The sequence below is a fragment of the Anabrus simplex genome, chromosome 1 (assembly GCF_040414725.1).
Source record: "Anabrus simplex isolate iqAnaSimp1 chromosome 1, ASM4041472v1, whole genome shotgun sequence".
Lineage (NCBI taxonomy): Eukaryota > Metazoa > Arthropoda > Insecta > Orthoptera > Tettigoniidae > Anabrus > Anabrus simplex.
Window position 1 is genome coordinate 688,311,758 of NC_090265.1, and position 24,165 is coordinate 688,335,922.

The 24,165-nt window shown below is 39.8% G+C and overlaps 2 protein-coding genes across 8 annotated transcripts in view; one reads left to right on the forward strand and one right to left on the reverse strand.

The window, feature by feature from the left end:
- The window catches only part of LOC136857331 (glycerol-3-phosphate phosphatase), a 150,656-nt gene that overhangs the window by 107,464 nt on the left and 19,027 nt on the right, over positions 1-24,165 (reverse strand). Inside the window, exon 1 of one of the 3 annotated variants that reach the window (XM_067135929.2) lies at positions 19,976-20,168. The exons of 1 other annotated variant lie outside the window; for it this stretch is intronic. The gene's annotated coding sequence lies outside the window, so the exon portion shown is untranslated. Of the gene's footprint in view, positions 1-17,923; positions 17,966-19,975; positions 20,169-24,165 lie in introns of those variants that run through there. One more of the 3 variants, XM_067135932.2, reaches the window with a different exon arrangement.
- LOC136857330 (mitochondrial ornithine transporter 1) overlaps positions 1-24,165 on the forward strand; it is a 161,132-nt gene that overhangs the window by 50,561 nt on the left and 86,406 nt on the right. For 2 of the 5 annotated variants that reach the window (XM_067135922.2, XM_068225139.1), the window contains exons 1-2: positions 20,602-20,792; positions 21,961-22,032. The exons of 1 other annotated variant lie outside the window; for it this stretch is intronic. In XM_067135922.2, coding sequence (XP_066992023.2) covers positions 21,981-22,032 — 52 coding nt within the window. In that variant the 5' untranslated portion in view covers positions 20,602-20,792; positions 21,961-21,980. Of the gene's footprint in view, positions 1-20,313; positions 20,422-20,601; positions 20,793-21,960; positions 22,033-24,165 lie in introns of those variants that run through there. 2 more of the 5 variants (XM_067135923.2, XM_067135925.2) reach the window with 2 other exon arrangements.

Consider the following 24,165-nt stretch of genomic DNA (forward strand, 5'->3'; position numbering starts at 1 on the left):
CTTCAATACCGGCATTCTTTTCTCGATCACGCCAAAGAGTGTCTGTTTTAGATTCTTGTGTGGCTAAACGGATACTTGCTGCTGGAGCCACAAGATGGAATTTTAAATCGAGAACAGTCAATACTGTATTCGAGAAAAATGCTTTAATTGATTGCTTAGAACTACTGATGAAATCTGAGTCTTCAAGTGACATCACAATCAGAGAAGCATCATCGACTTTGTACAAGTACCTTCAGGATGAAGAGTTCAACTTCTGGCTGAAATTCTTTCATCATATCATGCCTCGCGGAAGGGGAGTCAGAATTGGTTTCGGGATTTAATGTTGAATATAGAAGAGGTGGATTTGCTTTGATTCTTTTTAGCTGAATATACCAGTATTTTATTCATAAGAATATTATTTTGTATATATTTTTTATTTTATACAATCAACTTCAAAATCGCCAGGCAGATGTAGAAAAAATTCGTTGCCATGTTTCAAACTTTGTTAAAACTGTTAATGATGTGAGAAATACAATACTGGACCCCACTGAAAATTCTGAAACCGGAAATGTAAACAAACGACGCCATGTTCAGGAAACTGAGACAAGAGTGTCTGCGGCCAAGGAAATCTGTCACCATAACCCAGGCAAATAGCCGGTTTAAATTTACAAATCATCTCCAAGTATCAACCTGGTGATGCCATCAAATTTTTCTTCCTTAAAATAAGATTTTCCTGAGAAAGAGCTAAATGACCGCGTACGACTTTTTCCTACTTTTGACAAAGAATAACTACAAACTGAACTATCTATTTTACACTCCATAGAAGAATTTAGATCACTGTCTGGTGCTATCCAGCTGCTTCAGTTAATCAGCTCGAACAATCTTCAGCCATCACTTTCATAAGTAGTAACTTATTCACATTGCAACAGCTCTGCCAACTACCACGAGTGAACCAGAAAGGTGTTTCTCAGCCATAAAGAGGATAAAAACGTACCTCCGCAGCACTATGGGTGAAGAAAGACCGACAGCTCTGGCAATGCTGTCAATGGAACTACTTTGATGATAGAAATACCAAATTTCAATGAGAAGGTTAACAGCATATTTTCAACCTACAAGCCTCGCCGAATGCAGCTCATCTATAAATAGGGTAAAATTCAGTAATTATTCATGCAGCCCCCCCCCCCTAGTGTTAAATGCACGAGCCGCCACTGCTGTTGACTGAATGCACCACGTACTCAAGAGATCGACCAGCTGTGCTACGATCAACTCCCCTGCCAACGATTGTGAAATACCAGTGGATCACTGTCGAAGTAACAGAATTCCTCAAGAAAATCTTCCATTCACTTCAATAGTAAGTAATAATAATAATTGTTATCCTCAAAAACCAAAGTAAAAATAACCTGGCATTAAATAATTATGATTATCAGAGACGCAAGGGCGTTTGGAAAACCGTTCCTATTAAGTGATTGTCAGCGCTGATCAAACAATTAAATGCCATATATTGGGGTGGGATTACATCCTGTACATTTCATCGCAATTAAATTACAGTTAATTAATTGTTTTCCTTGATTACGAAAAGCTGGTATAGCCAGAATGTTTAACCATAGAAACACCTTAATCAGTTCCCGAAAAAATAGAGTTGGGAGTGGCCTCTGAGTGTGCAACGTTGCAAGCCACACCTCCCGGAAGACGAACACATGTGACGTCTTGGCTACTTCTCCTTTATCCTCAGGGTTGACTAAAATCTTCGCCCAAACGTTGCGACGTAGCCTAAAGTAGGCATTTAAACAGCTATGGTAGGCGGCTACTCAAGGTTGCAATGAGCGATGAGGTGAATCATCGTAGCGAGTTTTACGAACTGATGCCCTTCCTGGCGTCAACCTCCTCACAGCAATGTTGAAATTGTCTTGTAGATGATTTGGGTAGTATTTAAATCCATACTAATTATATATAATTAGTATATATAATAATATAAATAATATAAAATAACTTGTCCTGACTGACTGACTGACTGACTGACTGACTGATTCATCATCGCCGAGCCCAAACTACTGAACATAAAGAAATGAAATTTTGGGGATACATTCATATTAACATGTAAGTGCTCGCTAAGAGAGGATTTTTGGATATTCCGTCGCTAAGGGGGTGAAAAGGGGGGTGAAATTTTAAAATGAGTGTATCTATATCTCAAAACTTTACAAGTTTACAGATGCAAAAATTGGTATTTAGAATCTACTTTAAAAATAAGGAAACACGTATTTTTTTTGTTTTCAGAAAATCCCAATAAGATGGGTAAAAAGGGTGAAAAAGTGGTTGAATGCCTTTAATCAGGATACCGGTACTTATATCTCAGAAACTGAAGATATTACAGACCTGAAAATTGATAATTTTGATCTCTTTTAAAAATAAAGAAACAGGTATTTTTTTGTTTTTGGAAAATACAATTAATGGGAGGGTGAAAAGGGGGTGAATTTTTAAAAAGAGCGCATTTATATCTCAAAACTTTTAAAGTTTACGGATGTAAAAATTGGTATTTAGAATTTCAATAAAAATAAAGAAACACGTATTTCTTTGTTTTCGGAAAATCCCAATAGGAGGGGTGAAAAGGGGTGAAAAATTGTTTGAATGCCTTTAATGAGGATACTTACATCTCAGAAACTGAAGATATTACAGACCTGAAAATTGGTGTTTGGGATCTCCTTTAAAAATAAAGAAACACGTATTTTTTTGCTTTTGGAAAATCCAATTAATGGGGGTGAAAAGGGGGTGAATTTTAAAAATGAGTGTATCCATATCTCAAAACTTTTTAAAGTTTATAGATGTAAAAATTGGTATTTAGAATCTCCTTTTAAAATAAAGAAACATGTATTTTTTTGTTTTCGGAAAATCCCAATAGGAAGGGTGAAAAAGGGGTTGAATGCCTTTAATGAGGTTACTTATATTTCAGAACCTGAAGGTATTACAGACCTGAAAGTTGGTGTTTGGGATCTCCTTTAAAAATAAAGAAACACGTATTTTTTGTTTTTGGAAAATCCAATTAATAGGGGTGAATTTTTAAAATGAGTATATCTATATCACTAAACCTTTAAAGTTTATAGATGTAAAAATTGGAATTTAGAATCTTCTTTGAAAATAAAGAAACACGTATTTTTTTGTTTTCGGAAAGTCCCAATAGGAAGGGTGGAAAAGAGTGAAAAAGGGGTTGAATGCCTTTAATGATGCTACTTATATTTCAGAACCTGAAGATATTACAGATCTGAAAATTGGTATTTGGGATCTACTTTTAAAATAAAGTAACAGGTATTTTTTCGTTTTTGGAAAATCCAAATAATGGGGGTGAAAAGGAGGGGGTGAATTTTTAAAATTAGTGTGTCTACATCGTAAAACTTTACAGATGTAAAAATTGGCATTTAGGATATCCTTTAAAAATAAAGGAACACGTATTTTATTTTGTTTTCTGTAAATCCCAATAGGAGGGGTGTAAAAGGGTGAATAATGTGTTGAATGCCTTTAATGAAGATACATGTATCTCAGAAACTGAAGACATTACAGAACAGGACATTTGTATATGGGATCTCCTTTAAAAATAAAGAAACACGAATTTTTTTGTTTTTGGAAAATAAAATTAATGGCGGTTAAAAAGGAGTGACAAATCGGGGTGAATTTTTTGAAAGACTATATCTACAGAATGTTTGAGAAACGTAAAATGTTACAGACGTAAAAAGTGGATATTTGGAATCTCCTGTAAATGTAAAGAAACATAGGTGATTTGTTTTTGGAAACTCCAATTAAGGGGAACTAAAAATGGGTGAAATTTTAAAATGAGAATTTCTACAGTATATCTCCAAAAACTTAACATGTTACAGAAGTGAAAAATGGTATTTTTATCTCTTAAATATAAAGAAAAGTGTATTTTTAGTTTTCGGAAATACCACTTGGGTGGAGAGGGGGGGGGGTAAAAGTGACTGAAAATGATGTTGAATTCCTTTAATTAGGCTACTGATATCTCAAAAGTGAAGATGTTACAGACGTGAAATTTGATATTTGGAATCTGCTTTAAACACGTATTCTCGGAAAATCCAATGAAGTGGTTGGTGGGGGGGGGGGGGGGTGAAAGAATTAAAAATTAATTGACTTAACTGTATGAGAATACATAATTCTAATAAAAACTAAAATTGGTATTTGGATCTCCTTTAAAAGCAAATAAAAACGCGTTTTTTGGGGAACCATCTTGGGGGGAGGGAGTGAAATGGAGTTGAATTCCTTTCATGAGGACACATAAATCAAAAACTGAATAAGTTAGAGTCGTGATAATTGGTATTTAGAAGATCCTTTACTGTTAAAGAAACAAGTATTTTTTGCCTGAAAATTCACTTGGGGCGGGGGGAACAGAGTGAAAGAAAGCGAAAAAAGTGAATTATTTTTATGGGGATACTTATATCTCAAAACTGAAGGTAATAGAAGTGAACATTGGTGTTTGGAATCTCCTTTAAACATAAAGAAACACGCCTTCTTTTTTTGGGGGGGGGGGAGGGTAAATAAACTTAACGGCGGTGATGTGTAAAAGGAGGTGAGACCAATTGATGTAACTGTTCATAATGTACTTATAAGGAGCCTCCGTTGCTCAGGCGGAAGCGCGCCGGCCTCTCACAGCTGGGTTCTGTGGTTAAAATCCCGGTCACTCCATGTGACATTCGTGCTGGACAAAACGGAGGCGGGACAGGTTTTTCTCCGGATACTCCGGTTTTCCCTGTCATCATTCATTCCAGCAACACTGTCCAATATTTCATTTCATTTGTCAGTCATCGATCATTGCCCCAGAGGAGTGCTTCGGCAGCCGGCACAATTCCTATTGTCGCCGCTAGATGGGGCTTTATTCATTCCATTCCTGACCCTTTCGAATGACTAGAAACAGGCTGTAGATTTTCGATTAACTTATTCTGATCATAAACCGATCACTTTTAATCTTTCCTGGGTTCGTTTTCAACAGCCATCTTTTCCTTCGGAGAACGTTCTTAGATTACCGGTACAGTAGATTCTCCTGGCACATAAATAAAAATTTAAACACATTTGAAATAAACGATAGGAATTAGATTGACCGTCAAATTTTTCACCTTTATAATAAGGTCAATAATGCACGGAAGTATGTCATTCTTGTTATGAGCACTTTTAAAAATACATTAAGACCAAGCAACATCGGGCGTGGTCACCCTACTTCGCTTCGCCCTCTCTCCGTTGGCCTCTGGTATCAGAGAGCCAACGCCCCCCCCCCCCCCGCAACATTCGCCCTACAAAGGGCACCATCCGCCCCGTAAGGGGCACAGGCCATATTCTGGTCAGTTCGATCCCCTACAAGAATCCACCTTCCATCACACCCGCTATGACTCCAACAACTTAGATTTCTGAAATAGCACTCAAGGCCTAAAAGGTCGACGGGCTATAATCCGTCACTGGTCCCTCGGGACCTCTGAGAATGGTGGTCTGAGTATGTCATTCGTATCGGTAGAAATCCCGCACACTAGCCTACGCGCGACAATGCTGCTGGTCACATTGTCAACAATGACAAGGCAGAAGATATAATTTACCGCCCAGTAGCGGTCTTGCGTCTTGCTGTGGGGTCCAGAACATCTAATAATAATAATAATAATAATAATAATAATAATAATAATAATAATAATAATAATAATAACAATAATGTTCTGGATCGTCGTCAAATGTGCGGACCGCGCTGGAAACGGGTCCTGGACGGGTAATGACTAAGAATGCAGTCCGACCGCGGGTTCAGTACCGCCAAGGCACCCAAGACGACACCACCCCGGATCTCCTGAAGGATTTGATCCATATTAAAAATGCTAATAAGAACACATGGCAAAGATTTAGGGACCCAACTGACCGGGTGGAATACCTGGACCTAGCCCGGGAAGTACGAAATCGATTGTCGGAAAGAAAGATTGAAAAATGGGAGGAAACTTTCCGTAATCTATTAGAAAACGAGTCAGGTCACGAATTTTGGCGGATTCTCTCATAAAACGAGTGAGATCGCGGTTTTCGGCGGATTACATATAAAACAATAAGCATTCAATGATAAATTTCAGTATAATTTACAGAAAACAAAAAAATACGTGTTCCTTTATTTTTAAAGGAGATCCTAAATGCCATTTTTTACATCTGTAAAGTTTTACGATGTAGACACACTAATTTTAAAATTCACCCCCTCCTTTTCACCCCCCATTATTTGGATTTTCCAAAAACGAAAAGATACCTGTTACTTTATTTTAAAAGTAGATCCCAAATACCAATTTTCAGGTATGTAATATCTTCAGGTTCTGAAATATAAGTAGCATCATTAAAGGCATTCAACCCCTTTTTCACCCTTTTCCACCCTTCCTAATGGGATTTTTCGAAAACAAAACAGTACGTGTTTCTTTATTTTTAAAGGAGATTCTAAATTCCAATTTTTACATCTATAAACTTCAAACGTTTAGTGATATAGATACACTCACCCCCTTTTCACCCCCATTAATTGGATTTTCCAAAAACAAAAAATACGTGCTTCTTTATTTTTAAAGGAGATCCCAAACACCAACTTTCAGGTCTGTAATATCTTCAGGTTCTGAAATATAAGTAACCTCATTAAAGGCATTCAACCCCTTTTTCACTCTTCCTATTGGGATTTTCCGAAAACAAAAAAAAAAAATACATGTTTCTTTATTTTAAAAGGAGATTCTAAATACCAATTTTTACATCTATAAACTTTAAAAAGTTTTGAGTTATAGATACACTCATTTTAAAAATTCACCCCCTTTTCACCCCCCCCCCCATTAATTGGATTTTCCAAAAGCAAAAAAATACGTTTTTCTTTATTTTTAAAGGAGATCCCATAAACCAATTTTCAGGTCTGTAATATCTTCAGTTTCTGAGATGTAAGTATCCTCATTAAAGGCATTCAAACAATTTTCACCCCTTTTCACCCCTCCTATTGGGATTTTCCGAAAACAAAAAATACGTGTTTCTTTATTTTAATGAAGATTCTAAATACCAATTTTTACATCCGTAAACTTTAAAAGTTTTGAGATATAAATGCGCTCTTTTTAAAAATTCACCCCCTTTTCACCCTCCCATTAATTGGATTTTCCAAAAACAAAAAAATACCTGTTTCTTTATTTTTAAAAGAGATCAAAATTATCAATTTTCAGGTCTGCTATATCTTCAGTTTCTGAGATATAAGTACCGGTATCCTGATTAAAGGCATTCAACCACTTTTTCACCCTTTTTACCCATCTTATTGGGATTTTCTGAAAACAAAAAATACGTGTTTCCTTATTTTTAAAGTAGATTCTAAATACCAATTTTTACATCTGTAAACTTGTAAAGTTTAGAGATATAGATACACTCATTTTAAAATTTCACCCCCACCCCCTTTTCACCCCCTTAGCGACGGAATATCCAAAAATCCTCTCTTAATAAAAATGGGTTTGCAAAGTCGGGAAATAAGTCGCTACAGTCTAGGCTATAAATAATTTTATTCGCGCTGAAAAAATGGTAGTTTAGGGGAAGGTCTCAAATTTAATTCTCAAATATTTATATTATTAGTGGTCATATCGATAAAACAACATAACCATATATAGAATTAAATTTCCGACCATTTATGTCTTATACACTTTTAGCGTACCGGCTATGATAGCACAGATATTCAAGGATTTGTATTTTTGTTGCTAAGTCCATATCGACGCCGAGCCACGAGAAAATGGGTTAACAGAATTTAATAAAAATCGGTATATAGAGTCGGGGAATAAGACACTACAGTCTAAGCTATACACAATTTTATTCACCCTGGGTGAAATTGTTTAGGGGAAGGCGCCTAAAATTCCGTTTTTAAATACCTATAATTTTGGTCCTGTCGAAAAGTACTAACAAAAGTTATAGAGAATACAATTTCCGATCATTTATGTTTTATTCAGTTTCACCCTACCATGATGAGTGGTATTTCAGAGTCGGAAGAAAACTAATGTGAAGGCCTACAATATTGAAAGCGCATAACATTGATCAACAATAACATTACATTGGTTTGTTGTGATGTTATTTGTCTCCTATGCTGCCTCTCAACTCCGATAGATGGGATTACTCTGCGTACTGAGTATAGTAGCCTGACTGAATATTGGCGGGAAATAGCCGGGGAGTTAGATCTCTCTCTTCTTTAGCATGCCATTCCTCTGGTTCATACATTTTCTGATACAGCTGGTACGTAACACACTGATTCTTCATAGTATTCCAGTTATTCGATCCCTACTCTGACGCGCTGTTTGAATGAGCAGTGTGCATAATTAAGGCAGAGGCTGACTTAGTAGTAGTAGTAGTATGGTCTGGTCTAGAAACAATTTAGGCCTATTACAAATTATAGCACCACAATTCACTAAATAACTCAAAATTCAACCCTGAAAAGAGCCGTTTCTTAAGAAAAACTTCTTGCTCTTCACTTTTATTAAATTCTACATTCATTTTATTCCAAATTATCAGTGAAGGGGTTTCTCCTCTGGCTTGGAGGAAAAATTGCCTCCAAGTCAGATAGATTTTTCCGCCGCCAGTGTAGTGAATTGATATTTTCCGATTAATCGGGTACTCCTAGGAAACAGATTAGTAAAAGGGCATAGTTTTTGCACTGAGAGTCTCCACTATTCGACCCTCTTCCCGCCGAAAAAAGACGAAGTGTGTTCACGAATCACAGCTGTCTGTGGCTTGGTCATTCCAGCTCTGGAACTTTGATATGTTAGATCGGCAGTGTAGTCCTGTTCGTTAAAAGTATGAAAATGTATGGTGTTTCATTTGATCAAGTATTTCATATGAAAGCATTGCCTGTAATCGCGCCATTCCTACTGACGTCATTGTAATGACCTATGTTCATTTCAGTTGGGAAAACCATTAAGACAGTCTTTCTGAGGATGTAAAAAGGCAGGTGGAGAGTTATTGTCTACCATTATAATGAAAACTCCCCAACCTGATTGTGAGTGATGGTATGCAAGTGGGTCTACCATTACAGTGAAAATTCCCTAACTCAGTCTTCATATGAGAAAAGATCTTTGGTGACTTCCTCGTCGCGTTGTAGGGTAACGTTAAGAGCTATGCAATTTAATACAATCTTGCTCACAACGTGTACTTTAGAATTCCGTATACAACGTAGAATTCCGTAGCGAAGCACGGGTACATCAGCTAGTATTGTATAAAGCAGTGGTAACCAAGTGTGGTACACGAACCACTACGCGTCGTCGTCTCAAGGGGTACGCAAATGTATTGTAGCTTCTAACTGTTTTCACCTTTCCGAACTACTCATTCTAAAATGTGTCAGGTTGTACCTCCCATTGACTTGGCATGTAGAAATCCTTGCTTATGTTTATTGCTTTTTAAAATTTTTGTTTCGAAACCCACTCATTCATTTCAATGTCGTTGCTAGGTAATGAAAACCTCGTAATTCCACTCACGAGAAAACCACGTTTCTCCAACTGGTGAAGGCTTACCGCGCTGCCTGAGAAGGAAACACTAGACTCCAGTGTTCGAATAAATGGACTATCATTAAGTAATAAAAATGCAAGGAACAGTTCTCCGACCGACAGTTCAGTTTTGGAGTTGTTCTGTAAACATTACTCCGAAGGATTTGCGAGGTTTCTTTTGCCCAGTGACGACTATACACAATATCATTATTGTTATTATTGGGGCAACAGAGTGGTGTAGCACTTTAGCTGCTTGCCTATCATCCCGGCGATCATGGTTTGATTCTTGGTGTTGCTCCATCCCGAGGTATAATGACGTGTGGCCTCCACAGAGGCCTTGTGGAGGTCTTTGATTTGACTCCCGTAGGCGACCTGCGCGTCGTGATCAGGATGAAATTATGTCGAAGACAGCACATACACCCAGTCCCCGTGTCAGGGGAATCGAACCCGGGACCCCTGTGACCAAAGGCCAGCATGCTAACCATTTAGCCATGGAGTCGGACATCCCGAAGTAAAAGCAAATAAGTAAAATAAAATGGTGTATGGCTTGTAGTGCCGGGAGTGTCCGAGGGCATGTTCGGCTTGCCAGGTGCAGGTCTTTTGATTTGACGCCCGTACGCCACCTGCGCGTCGTGATGAGGATGAAATGATTATGAAGACGACACACAGGCCTACACCCAGTCCCCGTGCCAGCGGAATTAATCAATGATGGTAAAAATTACCGACAGCATTTTAATGAACTTCATTCAAGTAGGCCCTACCGGTATTCGAAGGAAAAAAAACCCTGAGCGAGAAGAATGTTCTAGATTCTATTACTACCGACCTTGATAGCTGCAGTCGCTTAATTGTGGCCAGTAGGCTATCCGGTATTCGGGAGATAGTGGGTTCGAACCCCACTGTCGGCAGCCCTGAAGATGGCTTTCCGTGGTTTCCCATTTTTACACCAGGCGAATGCTGGGGCTGTACCCTAATTAAGGCCACGGCCACTTTCTTCCCATTCCTAGCCCTTTCCTGTCCCATCGTCGCCATAAGACCTATCTGTGTCGGTGCAACGTAAAGCAACTTTCTTTCCGATTCTATTACATTTTTACTATTCAGTGTAGAAATGTGTAATAATCATAAAAAATCTACATCATTTAAATTAGCACCATTGTTCCATTATATTGCTTGGTGTTCTAGATTCTATAGTGTAGAAATGCGTAATAATCATAAAAATTCTACATCATTTAAATTTGTAGTCTGTGTCTGTTAGGTCATCAGCCCAGAGGCTGGTTGGATCCTCAAATAGCACCACCAAAGGCTATGCAGTTATAGGGAAACTGCAAAAACCAATGGCAAAGTCCAAATGAGGCGTACTAGGCAAGATGAGGAGTGAGGTAGTTTGCCATTGCTTTCCTCACTGGACCAGAAGGTGCCACTGCAGCACGACTAATCCTATGAGCAACACCTTTCATAACACACAGACACTAGTTGTACTCCAAATGTCATTACTCAGCACCACCCATACCCCAGCAGCTTCCATATTGTCACAGCCATGGATGAGTCTGGGACTTCGGTGGAAGCTACACTTTGCTGTGGCCTGTGCCAAGAGACGGATACAAAAATAGTGCATCCATCAAGAAATGAGAGCAGGCAGAAGAAATGAGAGCAGGCAGATAATTATTATAAATAGGGTATATTACGTTAGGAATAATTAGTTAGCGTGCAACAACTATGAACCACTACTATAAATGTTTTCATTCCTCCCCTTGAAAGAGGAGACGGGCCTCCTGTTGTAGACAGTGACGCCGTCTATCAGGACAGGAGATTTGTATCGGAGATGTGCGGAGAACGTGAAAGGTTGGCGGCCGTGACCTTTACTAGGAAAAGGAACTGTCCCGCTATTCGCCTTAGTGAAAACCATTCTCAGAGCAGCCGATCGTGGGGACCAGCCCCTCTCCGTCTCCGGAATACAGAGGCGTAGAGCCATGCCCACCCCTCCTCTGCTCGATGGGTCGGTCAGAGTGCAGAGCTGTCGGACCACGGACCAGCCGGCGACCCACTCGGTATCCGCCGACTGACTATGAAACCGTCAATAACTAATGTATGTCCAACCCTTGGCCCGTGTCTCTAAGGGGTCGGGTAAGAAGTGAAATGAATCTTCGTAGCGATTTTTTACGACCGGATGCCCTTCCTGGCGTCAACCTTATCAGAAGAGTTAATAAGTCAGTTACTAATGATTAATTAAAACAATATGTCATGGATTCAAATAACACGATTTTCAAAATTACGGATAATTGTAAAGATTTATAATGAGAAACAAAGTAACGACTATGGTATGATTTACCTCAGTGTGGGGACCAATATTTTTCTACTGGGAAATACTTGTTTAGTCCTGTGTCGTTTCCCGTTATATCTTCTTTGATGTAGCTAAGCAATTCGTAAAATGATGATTTTGACATGCGAAGATAGTTGAAAAATTTACTGTAACCCTCACTTAGATCGTCAACCAATGTATGTATCGTATAGTGTAATCCTCTAGGCAGTCGAGGAAAAGTTATCCAGTAGGATGTTTTCGCATTGTCCTAACCCTTAGGCTCTTCATTTTTAATATAAGAGCAGGGAGAAGTTCATTATAGGACACCATTCTCTCTCTCTCTCTCTCTCTCTAGTGGCTATTCCCCGGTGTGAATTGAGCAATTACACAGATTGCCCGCTACTTAATAAGGTCTGCACACACCAACGCGGGAAGCGGGAGCGGTAGCGAAACCTACCATCCCGGGTCGCTGCGAAGTTCGTCCAATACATTACGTCCTTCATGGCTAGCTGTTTGAAGAAGTTCGTGATGGTTTACTCACGTTCAGTTGCTTCCAGGAGTGAACGTAGCAAGCGGTGCCTATACTTTCTTTTTTAGAGTTTTTAGACATTCCAAAACGTCCTGATCCATAGGTTGTATCAAACTTGTTACGTTAGGGAGCAAAAATAAAGCACGAATTCCATCACATACTAGATCATTTTCATCTGGATGTGGCCCTGCGTTGCCCAGCAATGAAACTGCTTTAATAGGCAGACTTGGTCTCAGTAGAGGGGACCCACAGAACGATGCTGTAGAAAAAATAATTTTAAATTTACGAAAATAAAAATGGTTTTCATATATTGCTCTTTTGTACTTCTTTCGTTATCATTAAATTCCTGGTTTTGTTATAATTTCTTCCAATGTCTTGCTTTCGTATAATTTCTTGTCGTTAGGTAATTTATGTTTTCATTTAACGTCGTTCCCATAGTATTGTGAGAATATATATCCACCGGGATATCTCATAATTGAGATTTATTTGATCATAATAATAATAATAGTGACATCCTACGGCGTGCTCTGTAATACTCAATTCTTTTCCTATTTCATCCCACAACATAAATTTTCTTCCTTACATTCTTGTAATCTTCATTACTCATGTCGTAAAGCATTGGATGTTTCTTAACGCACTCTGTCAACAGTTCAGTCACCATTCCTACTGTCACAATGAATGCGGGACGCGGGAAAACGCTGCATGCTGCGAACTGAAAATGGTTCGCAGCAGTCCTGCCATGTAGGTGGGAGAGTGACGCACCGGTGTGAATGTATCCATATCCCACTGTACTCATAATAGTTCGCGACGGGATCGTTCCCGCTCCCGCGTTGGTGTGCGCAGACCTTTTTAAATATCCTCTGGCAACTACTGGCGCAGCTATGCAGTGTCGAAATCTGAAGCTGTCATGCCTCTTCCAGGTGACACATCTATATGTCTCTCCTTTCTTCGGCCATTAGTTGTTACCTCACCCCCTTTTGTGATTCGGGTGGTCAATGAAATTTACTTACAGCTCGTTTCACAGCGTCACCTTCTACATCCATTGTCCTATTGTACAGGTGCTTCAGTACTTTTGGCCGGTTCAGAGGGCAAAAACCACATTTCCTGAATCCACAAAGTAGATTATTCAGACAATTTTCATTTAATTCTCAATTGGATCTTAACAAAACATATACACTCTTGCTTCGGTTCAGTGGAACATCGCTTTCCGACTCCACATTAAATAAAAGGCAATTTTAGAACATCGGTCTGTACCACTATCTGATCTGTAGTGAACTGAGTATCTCTAGGCCTAGGGTGGAGAAAGTGAAATCTGTCTGCAAACGAATAACGGAAGAAAATCTCCAGGACGAGGAAATTAGACAGAAGTACATGGGTATGATTAGTGAGAAGTTTCGAAAAGTAGACAGTAAGCATGTTCGGGACATAGAAAGAGAATGGGTGGCATACAGGGATGCTGTAGTAGAAACAGCAAGGGAATGCCTAGGAACAACTGTATGTAAAGATAGGAAAAGGCGAACATCTTGGTGGAATGATGAAGTGAGAGCAGCTTGTAAGTGTAAAAAGAAGGCTTATCAGAAATGGTTCCAAACAAGGGCCGAGGCAGACAGGGATTTGTACGTAGATGAAAGAAACAGAGCGAAACAAATAATTGTTGAACCCAAAAAGAAGTCGTGGGAATATTTTGGTAATAACCTGTAAAGACTAGGTCAAGCAGCAGGGAAACCTTTCTAGACAGTAATAGAGTATCTTAGGAAGGGAGGGAAAAAGGAAATGAACAGTGTTTTAAGTAAATCAGGTGAACTCATAATAGATCCCAGGGAATCACTGGAGAGGTGGAGGGAATATTTTGAACATCTTCTCAACGTAAAAGTAAATCTTCCTGGTGGTGTTGCCAACAGCCAAGCTCATGAGGAGGAGGAAAGTGATGTTGATGAAATTTACGCTTGAGGAAGTGGAAAGGATGGTAAATAAATTCCATTGTCATAAAACAGCAGGAATAGATGAAGTTAGACCTGAAATGGTGAAGTGTAGTGGGAAGGCGGGAATGAAATGGCTTCATAGAGTAGTAAGATTATTATGGAGTGTTGGTAAGGTACCTTCAGATTGGACAAAAGCAGTAATTGCGCCTATCTATAAGCAAGGGAACAGGAAGGATTGCAACAACTATCGAGGTATCTCATTTATTAGTACACCAGGCAAAGTATTCACTGGCATCTTGGAAGGTAGGGTGAGATCAGTAGTTGAGAGGAATTTGGATGGAAACCAGTGTGGTTTCAGACCACAGAGGGGCTGTCAGGATCAGATTTTCAGTATGCGCCAGGTAATTGATAAATGCTACGAGAGGAATAGGCAGTTGTGTTTATGTTTCGTAGATCTAGAGAAAGCATGTGGCAGGGTACCAAGGGAAAAGATGTTCGCCATATTGGGGGACTGTGGAATTAAAGGTAGATTATTCAAATCAGGGAGGGAGAATCATGTCGATAAGTGAATATTGTAAATCCTAATGCCCATTCGAGCGCCCTTTCTAATAATAATAATAATAAAAATAATAATAATAATTGAAAAGCTGAATGCCAACATTCTACCAATATATTTAGAAAAACACCAGACATTCCACCAGGTACATACTGCAATCTAATGTGCTGCAGTAGCAGCAATCAGGGCAAATGGGGGAAAAGTAAGATCTGAAAATAGGTGAATGAACCGAATACATAGAGAACCACCATGACAGCGCCGACTCAAATCACGAATAATAATAATAATAATAATAATAATAATAATAATAATAATAATAATAATAATAATAATAATAATAATAATAATAATAATAAATTAATAATTTACATGGATCATCTGCTGAAAGGTATAAAATGGCAGGGAGGGATTCAGTTGGGTGGAAATGTTGTAAGCAGTCTGGCCTATGCAGACGACTTGGTCTTAATGACAGATTGTGCCGAAACCCTGCAGTCTAATATGTTGGAACTTGAAAATAGGTGCAACGAGCATGGTATGGAAATTAGCCTTCCGAAGACTAAATTGATGTCAGTAGGTAAACTGAATGTCAGATTGGTGGCACAAAGCTAGAACAGTTCGATAATTTCAAGTATTTAGGTTGTGTGTCTCTCAGGATGGTAATATAATAAGTGAGATTGAATCAAGGTGTCGTAAAGCTAATGCACTGAGCTCGCAGTTGCGATCAACAGTATTCTGTGAGAAGGAAGTCAGCTCCCGGACGAAACTATCTTTACATAGGTCTGTTTTCAGACCAACTTTGCTTTACGGGAGCGAAAGCTGGGTGGACTCAGGATATCTCAGTATAAGTTAGAAGTAACAGACATGAAAGTAGCAAGAATGATTGCTGGTACAACCAGGTGGGAACAATGGCAGGAGGGTACTCGGAATGAGAAGATAAAGGCTAATTTAGGAATTAACTCGATGGATGAAGCTGTACGCATAAACCGGCTTCGGTTGTGTGGTCATGTGAGGCAAATGGAGGAGGATAGGTCACCTAGGAGAATAATGAACTCTGTTATGGAGGGTAAGAGAAGTAGAGGTAGACCAAGACGACGATGGTTAGACTCAGTTTCTAACGATTTAAAGATAAGAGGTATAGAACTAATTGAGGCCACAGCACTAGTTGCAAATAGGGGATTTTGGCGACGTTTAGTATATTCACAGAGGCTTGCAGATTGAACGCTGAAAGGTGTAAGTCTTTAATGATAATGTGTGGATGTTAGAACAGCGGGGTTACTTTGTGACAGAGCCATTGTTGTCACAAAGTTACCCCTTAAACTTCTCGTTTTCATTTTATTTTAGCGTAAATAATTGAAAGAAAGCTCAAAACGGAGCTCCATAGCTGCAGTCGCTTAAGTGCGGCTAATATTCGATATTCAGGAGACAGTGGGATCGAACCCCATTGTCGGTAGTCCTGAAGATTGTTTTCCATGGTTTTCCGTGGTTTCCTATTTCCACACCAGGCTGTACCTTAATTAAGGCCACGGCCGCTTCCTTTCCAATCCTAGCCTTTTCCATTCCCATCGTCGCCGAAAGATCTACCTGTGTCGATGCGACGTAAAGCAACTTGTAGGAAAAAAAAAAAAAAAAAAAAAAAAAAAAAGGCATGCGAATTTTGCATGGTTTATTAGGAAACATGAAATTAAGATTTCCACTAAACTTGATGTGTGTACCTCAATAAGGTTTTCTGTCGCCTACAGAAGTTTCCCGCTGTTCACAAAACCACGCGCTCTGCTCTGTACAATACCACGAAAGGCTCTCTGTCGCCAACAATCCAACACTTAAGAAGTTGTCATTGTACGCACAGGTAGCAGCGTTACTGAGGAGTGAAAACACACGCTGTTCATTGTCAAGACGTCGATGCATACCCGCGAAATATAAAATAAGTATTTGGCGCGCGCCTGTCACAAAGTAACCACGGTTTACTTTTTCTAGTGCAGTTTTAAAACACGAAACCGCTTACGTGTTAACTTTTAGAATGCTCCAGTACTCAGTGTGTGCTTATATCTAATAAATCAAATTAAAATTTTGTCTGTACACTTCAAATTTTTGCCTCATACTTCGTATTTATGTCGGAATAGTTATACAAATATTGAACGTGGTTTCAGTTTAATTTTTGTATGTCTGTCCGGTTATTTGTGTAAATATCACAGGAAAACGGCTTGACATAATTTCTTGAAATTCGATATTTAAGTGGGGTTTTCTTCCAATTTGCTTTACGTCACAAATACGTCTTATGGCGACGATGGGATAGGGAAGAGCTAGGAGTGGGAAAGAAGCGGCCGTGGGCTTAATGAAGGCACAGGCCCAGCATTTTCCTAGTGTAAAGATGGGAAACCATGGAAAACCATCTTCTGGGCTATCGACTGTGAGGTTTGAACCCACTATCTCCCGAATGCAACCTCACAGCTGTGCGAGCCTAACCGCACGGTCAACTCGCTCGGTCGATATTTAAGTTCGAGGTTATTCGGAGAGTATACAAGGGCATACATACTATTCGATTAGTTTAAGTTACACTGGTGTAGCAATATTAAGCGGACCAAAAGACGGTGTAGAAGTTCTTATGATTTATGCACTGTTATCATGTAACAACAACAACAACAACAACAACAACAACAACAACGGAGATTTCGTGGATATTATATTTTTCGCCATATTTTCAACATGTCTCCGGAAATATTTATTCCAAAAAACACATGTGCACAAAATACAATATCCGATTATTTATGTCCCAAAGGCACGGATTTGTGCAAATTCCACCATGTCGCCAATATTGTTCAATTGTAAAAGTAACGAGTTAAATGGCGATGATGGTCGTTGTTGTGTTGTTTTTCTAACGTACAAAACTAGGCTACGTGTCAGCCCATACTGATACGGAAGATAACCACCAAAATGAGAAGGAATACGCGGAAAAAAAAGAGATAAGGACGTCAAGGGAGCCAGAAATGGAAGACTTCCTTGAACTCGGATGGTCTATCACCGAGCAGGAAAAAAAAACCTACTTGCGGTGGCCTACAATGTCCTAAGCCGATAAGAGTGATCACGATCACCAATAACATTACATTGATTGTTGATACAACTGAGATGAGCTCTCTTCTACTGCCAGCTGCCACTCACCTACGTATAGATGGTATTATCCAGTGGCGGCTGGTGGTATCTGAAACTGGGTGTTGAAACAATATTTTCAGTGTACATTTTTATAGCTTACAGAAATAACAAGAAACTCTATTATCATTAAGTAATGAACTTCATTCCCAGTAAAAATGTAATATATCTGGCAATTACAACCCAGGAAATTAGAGGCTAATTATACACTGTAACTACAGTTACTCTTAATAATAATGTTACTGGCTTTACGTCCCACTAACGACTTTTTTACGGTTTACGGAGACGCCGAGGTGTCGGAGTTCTTTTACATGCCAGTAAATCTACAGACACGAGGCTGACGTATTTGAACAACTTCAAATACCACCGGAATGTGCCAGGATCGAACCTGTCATGTTGGGGTCAGGAGGCCAGTGCCTTAATCGCCTGAGCCACTCAGCCTGGTACAGTTACTTTTGCCTCACTTGAATTGAAAATTTGCCGCCCTGTTTTTCATTGAAGCAAGATGTTGGTAATATTGTGGGTAGTCTGGTATGGCGTGAAAAAGAAATTACCTAGCAAGTTGGCCGTGCAGTTAGGGTCGGGTAGCTGTGGGCTTGCATTCGGGGTATACTGGGTTCAAAACCACTGTCAGAAGCCCTGAAGATAGTTTTCCGCGGTTTCCCATGTTCACACCAGGAAAATGCTGTGGCTGTGCCTTAATTAAATCCACGGCGACTTCCTCCCAACTCCTAGCCCTTTCCTATCACATCGTCGCCGTAAGAGCTATCTGCGTCGATGCAACGTAAATGAAATTTGTAAATTTAAAAGGTTGAAATGAATTACCTTTGCGAGAGGAGATAACGCAGGAATGAAGTTATCTCCGCAGTGTGGCGCAGTCTAACGGGGACATTTGGAATTGTTTCTCGGTAGGGGACTTGCTAGTCTCGTGCAACTCCCTCAGATCGACACTGACGGGCATGCTACTTGATACTATGCAGGTTTAGGCTCGTCCCTGCTGAGGTACATTGCGCCCAGCTGTCCGCTAGGGAGCTGCCGTAGGAAAGCAAACCCCCTGAGTTTGATTCGAAGCCAGCAGAGTTTGTTGTTCGGTTACGAAGCATTAGTACAGAGAACGACCGAAGATGGTTGATTTTAACTTGTTTTCGATTAGATGTTAGGTTTATTAAATTAAAACATTAGATGAAAAGACGACATATGAAGTGCAACATTATGGGAAGTTGTGCAACCCTGCAACAATACTACGCACCGCCCCTGGTATTATCGCTGCAATTGTATACAAACTTTAAAAAATAGCCCATCAACGAGAGGTTCCATTTCAAATACCGTATACAGTATATACTTACATGCAGTACAACACCGACAACACATAATATGTTGTGTGGAATGGCACACGGCAAACTTTCATGCTTGAAAATCCATGGTTTGGGTACTTGGAGGCGTCAAAATTTGACACTACTTCGAATGATGGTGGACATGCGTTCCATATTTTGTGAGTAAACCTCCACGAATGATATAGATGTTGATTCCCATGGGGAATCTGAAATATTTGTCCCGAATGAGTACATTTATAATACCATATAAATGGTCCATTATTTTCCAGCTAACTCATTCCTCCACGAACCCAACAAGAACATTATATTGTGCATTATAATATGTAAGACGTTCGGCGTTTTTGTTTGCGGTAGGTCTATTATCAACGGCATAGATTATGAGACTCCTGTATCAGCAAATGAGGACTTACCGTATCACACGAATACATACCGACAACAATCACGAGCACCGCCGATGTAATCAAGTTGGTGATCGACAATTCGATTCAAGCAAGGTAAAAACAACAACAAAACCAGAATAACACTTGACTTATGTTGATGACCAGGATGTTGTAAGACAAAGTGTTAAATTTCATGTCAAATACCGGTATCTCGAAGCTTTAAGAAAAATTTGGTAATTAGACGAAGTAGGCTATGCAAATCAACATATCCAAGAACAAAGTAGGTAGCTTAATGCCATTGGGCATTGGCTTATGCATAAATTTTAAGAACTATTCGAATGAGTCCTCACTTTTAAGAACAACCACTGAAATTTGTTGATGAAGGGAACTCCAGGTTGAAAGTCAATCACCGTGTTTCACCCGTGCTGCACTTCTTCACTCGGTCTGTATAGCACAGCACTGACCGTGATGAAACATCGCGCAGTTAAAAGCGAATTTGTTGATTGCGGACAATGCGGATCGTGCACGTGAACACTCAGGACATTTGGGAGCGCAACTGAGCTTATTAATAGTGAAGGCAAAGCATCATGGACATGAAAGAGAAATATGCAAACAGAAAGATCAAACATGAATGTGCTGAGTGCTGCTAGCGATAGTAGCGCCAAGGTTAAATTCTCCATGCCTTCGTTATTTTTTTATATTGCGACGTCACGTTCGTGACGCACAGCATTCATGTGTTAATCAGAAAGAAGAAAATCAAGATGTTGAGCAAGCACACGTTTGATAGACGTTCAGGGTGAGTCTTGTTAGTCGTCTTTAAAATACAGTAATTTAAAATATGCGAAAGATATGTTGAGGGGCTGTTGGGAAGAGTGGGCATAAGCAAGGAGAAGTAATCCGGCTCGACGACGATGACCGGCTGACTTGTAGATCAGCTGGTGGCCCGTAACATTATTTATATTGAATGGACCTTGAATGTGTGCTAGAACCTTAGTAGTGTATTCTGTGGCTCTTTGCTGTTATGCTAGTCTGTCCATTATCATGTATCTCAGGAACATTCTTATATATAGGCTTGCTCTTTCCAGTAGGACAGGGATATACGTTACTAAAAAGAAAGCAATTTGCATACGATTGGGTGCCGTAGACGTTGAGGAAGGTTAGGTACCGGTAGGTCATCAATAAGTCTTAAGAACGCACGTGTTGGCACGAGTCACGTGTATTTTTTTATAGTATGCTCCTTCGTTTGAATTGCGTTAGTGATCAATATGACTACTGTAATGCAGATGGTACTGTTATAACATCAAATGTCACTACGACTGCATTCCGTATGAAGAAAAGAATCAGTTGATTGAAACCTAAACCATCGTAGTTAACAGTTTAAATTCTACTTAACCTTATTTCTACTTTCCAAGTTCAGTCGCGGGGAATTGTCTGATCGATGATAATAATGCTGTTTCATCTACAATCAGTTTCAAGAGACTGGCCATACATTTTACAAGTATTAATTTATAGTAATTTCCGGCACCATAGGCATTTTATTATTCAATTGTAAATTTTATTGTTGTTAGTAGTAAGCCTACAGGTCTTTCGGCATTCAGTCGTCAGGACTGTAATAGAATAATCAATTGCATAGACCTATTTTATATTTTATGTACTGATAGTTGAAGAATAATATCTAGTTTTCAAAAGGGAGTTGGAGAGTTTAAAGAGTAGAATTAAGATGAAGTACAACTAGGCATCCATCCTCTATTGACACTAATCTGAGGGAAAGCATGGAAGGAGTCCAAGACTTCAAAAAATTGAGGTATCGGCCAAAGAAAGACAAGGCCACGAAGGGCATGAGAATGAAAGGCTCCCTAGGCCTCGACACCTAATACCGCCGGGGTTGGAAAAGAACAAGAGTTGACCAAGGGAGGTCGGATAGGATAGATGAAAGTGAGGAGTGTGGCACAAGTGTAAGTAATGCCAGGGCTCAGGTTAGGGCCCTGTGGTCGCCAACCCACGCTCCCAAGTTAAAAGCTCCTCGGGCCGCCGTTTTAGTCTCCTCTTATGACAGGCAGGGTATATTGTGGGTGTAATTGTACTGCTCTCATCCACAGGGGAAACAAGAAGAGTAGTTTAAGTAACGAATGTTCCTTTTGAAGAAGAGGGATTTGCTCACTACATACATAGATAGCTTTTGAAATTTGGTATTACATAGTGATGTTACTTATTTCCCTAAGTTGTAAATTACAGTTCTGTTTGGAAGTTAGGGAAGTAAGCCTCACATGCAACATAGTGCCTCTGTTCCTGATTTTTATGATATACGGTACCTAGCTTTTTTTTTTTTTAGCAGTAGTGTAAGGTGTTTTATCCATGGAGAAAGTTTATTCCAGAGCGAAGAAGAACAGCAGTAAAATTTGCTTTGGTATGCAACTGTCATAGTCGAATTGTAGGATCGTAGAGTTGACACACGAGTTTTTGAGTTTTTGCACAAGGAGTATAAGTTACCGTACAAACATGATAATGAATTTCTGTTGTTTTGTAAAAGCTTTCTAGAATAGCATCAATTCAGACTTCTTGCCAGCATGTTATTTACAGTCAAAATGTATATATAAAGAAAATATTGAAAGGACATTTCTATTATTTTGCAAGGTTCTTTGTGTAAAATTTCACTAAATCATCTTTAATATTTTTGTGTAATGCAGTTAAAACCACAATTCATTAAAGATGAACTCATTTTTGATTCAAAAAATACTTCGTAGTGAAGGCAGGGGAGGGACTGTCCTGCTTAGGTTTTGTGACAACGTTGTCTGCCGAAAGTCTGACTTTTGGTGAAATGGAGACACGTTAGTCAGTTCAGTACAGTTGTATTTACAGGTGTCCAATGATAACTACTTCAAGACCTGAATGGCATAGTAGTGGGCATTTGTCATGTCAATGAATAAATGAAATGAAATACCGTAAAAACTGATTAGCTGATTGTATCCTTACAACTGTTACGTTATTGATGTTATTTATTGTGATCTAAATTATCTAACTAGTCGCGTAGTGACACGGATGACTAATTATATAGCCCGGGCATATGTTTCAGTACATTTGGTAATTTACAAAATTTTGTACACCATAACTTCTGCCTTGATTAATGAACATCTACCACAGTGGTACCATTCTGTTGGCATAATATTCTGTATTCATTTATATACACACAATGGGTCAGAATTTACATTCAGAAGTTGATATGAAGCAGATCAAAATATTTTCACATTCTCGACCCTTAACGATTCTAGGGCAGCTGTTTTGGTACCATCATCTTGGAGTTAGAGAAGGATTTCTAATGGTACTCCACATGAGAGGTCGGAATTGATACTTAGAGGGGCAAATTGCCAATTTTTCAGAACTTTTATGCAAATTTTCAATGTTTAGTCGCTTACTAAAAAACTGAACTTGTAATGTAACAAACACTGAGTGGCGAAAAGTCATGGGAAGGGGTGTCCCATTAGTAAATGTGCCGTGTATGAACCCTGAGAGTTGCGGCCAGCTGCGGCATAGCTGAGCAGTCTGTCACAGACATCGGTGTCATGAAGATGGCAACATGTTGCGAGTTAACTGACTCTGAACGTGGGATGATCATTGGCGCAGGGCACATTGGTCATAGCATTGCGGGGATTACACGTGAATTCGGGTTTCCAAGGTCAACAGTGTCGAGGGTGGATCTTCAATATCGTAGAGGGAATGTTACCACCCGCATAAACCGCCGCATGGGAAGACCACAGGTGTTTAATGAACATACATCACGTCGTCTCCGCAGAACCATACTGGGTGCTCGATGGGCTACTGTGAGTCAGATCTCTGCACAGTTGAATGTTGGGAGTCAGGAACCCATTTCTACCAGGACTGTAAGAAGGCAACTGCACCGCATAGGCTTCACCGGCCGACGACCGACTTGTGTCCTTTTGCTGACACCTCGACACAGAGCTTAAAGACGTGCATGGGCCCGCGAACATCGGCAATGGACCATGGGACAGTGGTGGTGTGTGGTATGGTCTCGGTTCCAGTTGTATCGAGCTGATGGGCGCGTGAGAGTATAGCTTATGCCACATGAAGCTATGGATCATGCGTGTCATCAAGGTTTGTATCCAGATGGGAGGTGGCTCAGTTCTGGTCTGGGCGGCGGTGGCATTCTCATGGTCGCAGTTAGGCCCCATTGTCCAGCTTCAGGGAGCGCTGACAGGTGCACTATATGTGGACATTCCTTCAGACCATCTGCATGCCTTTTTGGTGCTAGAGTACCCTGATGGGGATGCCATATTTCAACAGGACAATGCGCCATATCTCAGTTCTCTGGTGGCATGCAGTTCGTTGAAGGAGCACTCCATTGAAGTTACAACTATGGATTGGCCCTCCAGATCTCCCGATCTTAATCCAGTCGAGCATTTATGGGATGCTGTCGATGTTGTACGCTCTATGAACCCCGCACCGACTACACAAGGCCAATTATGGATAGCAGTGCAAGATGCGTGGGTCCAGATCCCTCCAGAATTATTCTAAAACCTTGTAG